General features: G+C 44.0%; 1 protein-coding gene across 4 annotated transcripts; it reads right to left on the bottom strand.

Annotated features, from left to right (window-relative positions):
- Window positions 1–545: 545 nt before the first annotated feature.
- pnpla4 (patatin-like phospholipase domain containing 4) lies at window positions 546–6,674 on the bottom strand. 4 transcript variants are annotated; one of them, XM_085265325.1, is made up of 7 exons: window positions 6,542–6,673; window positions 5,970–6,158; window positions 5,365–5,459; window positions 3,448–3,583; window positions 3,140–3,205; window positions 2,054–2,206; window positions 546–1,458 (listed from the first exon to the last, which is right to left on the bottom strand). In XM_085265325.1, the coding sequence occupies exons 2-7, from the start codon at window positions 6,150–6,152 to the stop codon at window positions 1,327–1,329; spliced, it is 765 nt and encodes a 254-aa protein (XP_085121451.1). In that variant the 5' UTR covers window positions 6,153–6,158; window positions 6,542–6,673; the 3' UTR covers window positions 546–1,326. The 4 variants fall into 4 exon arrangements, with proteins under 4 accessions (XP_085121451.1, XP_085121450.1, XP_085121448.1 ...); XM_085265324.1 differs by adding an exon at window positions 6,379–6,456 and having other exon boundaries at window positions 1,321–2,206; window positions 6,542–6,602; XM_085265322.1 differs by having other exon boundaries at window positions 1,321–2,206; window positions 6,542–6,674.
- Between the last annotated feature and the right edge of the window lie 637 nt (window positions 6,675–7,311).

A 7,311-nucleotide genomic window follows, 5' to 3' on the forward strand; every position in this document is an offset into this window, starting at 1 on the left:
CAATACGCACAAGTGGGATGTGTGTGTGTGTGTGTGTGTGTGTCGAAATCAAATTTAGATGTTACAAGTTTAAAATGCAAAACAATCCTGAATCGTTTCAGTAAGAACTCAAACACAAACTCAAGCCTGTCCTGGTGACTCAGGTCATGTTTGTCTGTTGACATTAGTGTTGAAGACTTTGTTGTTAAAGGTAAGAATAAAAGTTGACTGATGACAGCAGACAGTAGGATGACCTCTGTGTTTGCAGCAGATCTTCACAGGTCTCTGTTACTAATAATGTTTAACTGACTACGATACAACATTCAGGTTCTGTACTACTCAGGACTGTTCATGATGCACATCCCTGGGTGGACTTCTGCACGTCTTGAGCCTAAAATGAAGCTGCGGCGCTCCCTGTCACTTTCGTCAGTATGCACAGTATCTATGATGGATTTCATACGGCATCATGTCAGCACAGACGTGCTACATAAGAGACGATAAGGGAGCGAAGACATCCCAACAGCCGGCTCGGGTCTGAGAGAATAATGACAGCGACGACAAGAACATTATTATTTGACATTCCTTTGTTTACTCGTTCAAATCACTCATTTTACAACAAACATCATTTAAAGGACATCAAAAAACAGAACACATGGAGTTCCTGGTTTTAAAGATCAGCAGCACCGACAGCCCCATCGCAGCCTTCACACTGCTGTTCACCAAAAAGACTGTATAGAAAAGATGGAAATGCCACTGAGGGTTCCTGGAATATCCTGATCCCAGCCCGTCCTCTGCAGTCTGCTGCATGTGTGTAACTGCTGCCTCGCCTGGCTGAGTGCAGAGCAGCTCTCGCACACGCCAAGTCGCTCCTGAAGGAAATCAAACGGTGACCCAGCAGCAGTCAAACCTGCACAAACATCCAACCCTTCAAAGACTCGTGCTGCCTCGTGTCCTGGGGGAGCCGCCGGCATCCACGAGGGCGGCACAAACCTTTCTGTGAGGCGGGTCACGGATATCCGATATTTTTCACTTTGCTTCAAGTCAAAAGAAAAGAAACTATGATAAAAGTCCAGGTTCACATGCTGTCACAGAGAGGACGCCTGTGTGATCAAAGTAATCTGAGTGAAGCCCACAATGTACCATCTTTCCAAACATGCACCAAGTCAAAGGCTGAATCACTTCAACATCACTGCATGCAAACATCGGTGCAGTTACTTTTCTAGCATGTGTCTGTTTCCTGGGTGAGTAAAATCACCCAGGAAGTACGTATAAATACAGAAAATGTTTATTCCTTCTTGGTAAACGACACTCCAGGCTTCACACGCTCCATTTGTCCATGTGTGACGCTCAGCCCATCCAGCCCTCTCTCTTTAAGAACCTCACGGCGTCCGTGAAACCTTCTTCACATAACGAACGCATGGCGCCGGCGGACGGAGGGAACAGAGCCTGATTCAGACGTTTGAGGTTCTCCACGGAAAGCTGAGGAAGCCAACGGAAAGACTGCGTTCACATCAACAAAGTGACAGAAACACGTCCTTCTGCACGCACACGCAGCCATTCACGGCTGGACGTGCTGCACTTTGTGCTGTGAGCTGGATCAGGTCAAATAACATCTACAGCTCGACTTCATCTTCTAACGAGATCAAAAGATTTATGGTTCTGGCAGCACATCTAAGATTACAGAACTCTTTACCTTTATTATTAACGTAATGTCAAAGACTAATATCTGAACTGTGACCGTGTGAAGGACACCGGTCAGTTCTGTCTGAACGCACCCTCCACATATCTGAACATGACTCTGTTTCATAACTGCAGCACTTTGGTTTCGGACTCTCCGGAAATTTGAAGCTGCTGAAGAAGCTGAATACAACCAGCAGGTTGGAGCACTGGGTGGTGGTGTGCTCCACGTGCACTGACAGGAAGTTCACAGAGTGAGAAAGCTTTGTTGCCTGGCACATATCTTTAGCACTATTAGCCGTACACGCTGCTCAGTTATGGTAAAAAGCTGAAGGTGGAGAATAATCTGGGAATCCAGGTTTCTCCTTACAGACCAATCAGATGCTCCGGTTCTCACCATTATGTTCATGTTGGCCAAGCTGAGTTGAGTTTTGAACCGCCCCCTGTGGATCGGACACACATCCTGCCGTCCAGCAAAGGGTGACACCGTGATGGTTCGTCCCACAGGCAGGATCGGCAGGCTGTCAGTGAATCCTCCATCAATCCATTTCTACAGGAAACAAAGAGCCTTCTGGTCACACAACAGCTACAAAAAGGTTTAGAGCAAAGAAAGCTGTTTAGACTTTCAGACAATCACAAACATGCTAACAGGACAGGGAAGCTGGTGTGTTTTATCTGACGTTCACACTCTGATGGATGGCCTGGAGAGAAAAGCAGCCAGGGTGGAACCACCAACCTTCTGATTAGCAGATGACCTGCTTGACATCCTGAGCTACAGCTGCATAAATAATCCTGTCATTAAATACTTTGTAGACAAGCCCTGCAAACCTGAACTTTCCTACAACCCAACCAGCACGGACACGTTCAAATCTGGTGCACGAAGCAGCCGGAGCAGAGAAAGCTGTCCGCTCTATGACTTCCACGTGATGTCAGGTTACATCCACGTGAGAACAGCACAGGCCTCGTGGATTTACAGCGAGTGGGTGTGGCGTGTACCCTCACCTGAACCAAAGGAACAGGGTTTCCACTGGTTTCCAGCAGTAAGAGCACATCTGAAGAGGACCTGTTATGTGCTATTTGAAGGAAAGGCCTCTATTAACTTCAGATGATGCATCGTCGTCCACAATTCATGTGTAAAAGTGGCTCAAGACACATTCAAATATCTTCTTTACCAGGCATTTTGGCTCGTTGTAACAAAACCTCAGGTATTATTCAGAACCTCTTTCGTGCCCACATGTTAAAGCTCATTTTAACCCTGGACTGTGATATCTGGCTGTTGTCTTTACCAGTAAAGAGTAGAGTTGACATGTATTCAAGCATTCCTCACACTCAATAATCTACTTTTGTATGTTTAACATTTTCTAGCACCGAACACTCTGAAGTCAGCAAAGCATTCGATTTATCAGTCTAGCAAGCTGTCGCTCGTTCCTGCGGAACATCATGAACCAATTGATTTTGTTCTGACACCGGCATAAACCCTTACCTTTCCTCTGAGCTCTACTGGTTTGAGTCCAGCATAGACTGGGACAAAGCAGCTGGCTAACAGGACCTGGACAGGTACAAGAGGGGGACAGTTATCCGGCAAAAACACTTGGTTCAGCAGCTCGTCGCTCAACATTTTGGTCACGAGGCGCGTGCAGTCAGGTAACAGCTCATATACAGCACGGAGTCATTTATAGTAGTAAAAGCACTAAACTGAAGACTGGAGAGAAACAAGGCTGTAAAACAATCATAAACATTTATGACCATGTTTGAAACGGACTGTGTGTGTTTACAGAGAGGGGTGCGAACCTTTATGAGCTCCTCCCTGGAGGTAAACGTCGACACGCTGTGGTTCGTGCCACTTTCTGAGTGTGTTATTGAGACGTAGAGGCGGTCAGTGGCCAGACTGTGAGCCTCTGTGGGGAGAATCTCTTCTATCCCCTCCCTGTGGGAAAATCCACACGCAGATGTTCATTTGTCAGAGCTTTAATGGAATCATCTCCACAGGGCATCGTAAACACTGTTTTACAGGGACGTGCGATTATTAATCAAGCTATCAAGCACTTACACTGACCGAAGCCTGCTGGCCTTATTCAGCTGCCGTGTGCCTTCCTCACACCTCAGCTTACACTTCAAGCATAGATACTGACAAACTAACCGCCAGCAGCAGGTCGCCCCCTGCCTCTTTACCTGTTTTCTGTGTCTATCACAAACTCGGTCAGCAGCAAATGAAAAATCATTAAATATGAATAATTTGATGAGTTTTAATAGCATACACACACCTGAGACTAAAGCTGGAAGAATTAGGAATACTAGGCCAAGATCAGCAGCTAAGAAGCTTTGACGTGCTGCAGTCCTGGGTGCTGTTTGTCGTTCTTAGATTATTATTCAGTTTTTCACCTTTGTGTGCTTTCAGCTTCAGTTACTGTGTTTGTCCTTTGAGACTTGAGACAGTTTCATCGTGGTCTTGATGGTTTCTGCGACTGCACTCGGGGACACATTCAAAGTTTGACCAATTTTCCAGACTGAGCTTCAGTTCTTAAAGTAATGATGGGCTGTTGTTTCTCTCTACTCCGATTGGTTCTTGTCATAATATGAACTCTAACAGTTGTCAAATAGGGCTGTCAGCTGTGCACCAACCTGACTGCTGCACAACTGATGGTGCCAACGTCATTAAGAAGGCAAGAAACTCCACCAATGAACCCTGACAGGCTGTGAGGTGAAACCATGTCAGGTGACGACATCATGAAGCTCACTGAGAGAAGGCCGAGGGTTTGCAGCTGTCGACACAGCAGAGGGCGGCTACTGTCAGGAATCTAAATATATTGAATGTCTTCGGTTTATCTACGATGTAGAAAGTAGTAAAAATAATGAAAAATCATTAAATGACAAAGTGTGTCCAGACGTCTGACTGGCAGTGTATATAAATATAATAACTGCATTAAAACTAAAAAACTAAACTGAAGCATGAAACCGCACAGTGCAAGCAAACTGGAACCAAACAAAGCTGAAAACAAAAAGATGAAAATTAAAAAGCCATTATGACTCTGATTAACAGACCTGCAGCTGAGTCTTTCTGACAAACGTCCCGAGCTCACTGACAGAAAGCACGTGTTAAGAGTTCAGTCGAATCTTGTTCTTCCACAAAGTCCTGATCGCACCCGGGCCAAACACGTCTTGCTCAGGCTCCATTCAGCCAAACAGTGACTTGTTTAGAAAGAACCAAACATCTTTGCACAGCTACAGCTGACGGTGCTCCAGGGTTACGTAGTTTGTTTAGTCCTGACATGAAGTATGAACTGTGGGAATGTTTGAAACAGGCTTGTTAACCCATAGATACTACTTGTGCTTCATGCCTGCTGAATCTGAAGAGACTGACTGGTTTGGTAAAGGCTTTAGCTTTCTGACCTGATAATGGTGTAAGGTACAAAACATGAGGATCATAAAAGTAACTGCAAGTTAACCTCAGGGGATAATGAATCTGTCTATTCTACTGCTACTGTGGCATTAAACAAACTCAGTGCACCTTCCACTGCGTGACACAGAGCTATGACGCTGCAGCAGGTGGAAAATATCTCCACAGTGTTTTCAGTGTTTAAGCTGGTCATTGACCACCAACCAGTATTCACAGCAACACGTGTTGCAGGTCCACAATGGGAGACATCAACACCTCCATCGTGTAACATTGCCCGGCGATTGTTGAGGAGACTTCTGCTAAGTAGTTACCGGAGTGTGAGCATAAAGTTGTATCCTGGTGTGACGGCCCCAAACCGCTGCTGTCTCACACCGTCAGCAAACCTGTAGGTGAAGTCTTTGCAGTGCTGGAAGAAGGAAACAAACACCATTATGAAAGCACAGTCATATCATTCAGTCACTAGTGTAACAAAGCTCATTCACTCAGCTCTACACTCACAGATTCATTTTTCCTGCACAGCTGGTGATTTATCTCAATACAATCAAAGTCTGAAATCTGCAAAACTAACTGAGAACAGAGGATATATGAGCACAGTGCGCCTTGTAAATAACATTTCACTCAATCGCTTGTTGTTCATCTAGATTCCTGAATTTACAGCTAATTACTCACTCTGAGTACGCTAACATCTGAGTTGTTATTTTATAGGATCGGCTGTTACAGTGTGCATCACTAAAACAGCAAGTATCCCTGAGCATCATTCACCCTGACAAAGTCTTTAGTCCCGTACACACACATATAAAAACTGCCAGTACTAAAGAAGAAGCAAGAATCAGGAGCGAGAAATAGTTTGTCTCCATTTTGCTCAGAGACCAGAGGGTTTCACTAACCCCACATACCCCTGGACTGTACACCATACCTCCAACTTTTCAGGAGCTGTGACCATTACAGCAGCCACCAGTGCCCCAGCAGAAGCACCTGCACAGGCCCCGAGGGAGCCCAGCAGCTTGTGCCCATGCCGGAGAAAGGCCTCCATGGCACCCAAGTGATAGATCCCCAGGAAACCACACGCAGCAAAGGACAGATTCAGGACCGTCATCATTAACACCTGCACAAACATGCAAACATGACATGAGTCACACGTGGCGTTGTTGAGTCCAGCCGTGTGATTACTGCAATTTAGTGCCACATATACGAGTAGCACGAATAAACCAAGAAGGCAGGGAAGTCTGACCCCTCCGCCCTGCTGCAAACATGACTGCATGAAAGCACGTGTCCATTAGAAAGCCTTTTTTCACTCCTCATCGCGTACGCGCCAAGCTTCTTACTTGTGTAAACTTCAGCTTTAGGGCCAAATGCTTATCTCACCGTCGTGATCGGATAACAGGACAGAAAAGCAAAGCTCGCTGAAAACACACACAAAAAGTGACGAAAGCACATTTCCTATAACGCGGTTAATGCTGAAACCATCACTGTCAACATATTGAGTACCTTTTCTTGGAGAACCAGCCGTTTTCAACCTTTCTGTGTACACCGGAAGTAAACAAAGCCCTGCTCCTGAATTCAAAATAAGACCAACCTCGCGATAACGCGAGTTCAACTCTGTGGATGGGGGGCCAGGAGTGACAAAATGAATTAATTAAATACACCAATAAATTATTAATTAAATGTGTCAATAATTAAAATTAAGATGTGAAACAAATAAATAAATAATTTTTTAAATGTTTTAAATTAAATGAAGGGGCATTTAATTATTGAAATATTTATTTAATCAATTAATTCCAATTTCTTGACAAATCTTGACAAACCGACCAGATATTTCAAGACTAAAACACTACATTCCCGGCTAGAAAAATATTCAAAGTATATTTGGTGACATACAAACAGGGTATTTCAAAGTACAGTTCAGTTATTTCCACATGTGCATTGTTGGCACTGAGAAACACCCACTAAAACATGGCCACCAGGCCAAAGCAATGGTGTTGACTCCACCCCCTGACTTTGATGGGTGAGGCTGACAGATAAAATAAATTCATGAAGACAGCCGCAGGGTCAGGGTAGATACACCATTAAATAATGATTTAAATCTGTTAATAAATAATTAAAAATTTAAATAAATAAATAATTTAATGTGTCAATATTGTAGTAATTAATTAATTGTTAATTAAATGTGTCATTAATTTAAAAATTGGAAATGAAGACATAAATAATTGATTACATGTTTTAAATAAAATGAATGGGCATTTAAATATTTATTGAAA

Source organism: Mchenga conophoros, linkage group LG23 (genome assembly GCF_057382185.1).
Source record: "Mchenga conophoros isolate Kocher_MC1m ecotype Shallow Benthic linkage group LG23, M_conophoros_male_GT1.1, whole genome shotgun sequence".
In the NCBI taxonomy this organism is placed as follows: Eukaryota; Metazoa; Chordata; class Actinopteri; order Cichliformes; family Cichlidae; genus Mchenga; species Mchenga conophoros.

Coding starts and splice junctions, on each gene's coding strand:
- pnpla4 (XM_085265322.1), bottom strand. CDS start 6,152: ATGATGACGGTCCTGAATCTGTCCTTTGCTGCGTGTGGTTTCCTGGGG. Junction 3,584..5,364: donor AACTTTATGCTCACACTCCG/GTAACTACTTAG, acceptor ATTTTCCCACAG/GGAGGGGATAGAAGAGATTC. Junction 3,206..3,447: donor CCAGGGAGGAGCTCATAAAG/GTTCGCACCCCT, acceptor GTACCTGTCCAG/GTCCTGTTAGCCAGCTGCTT.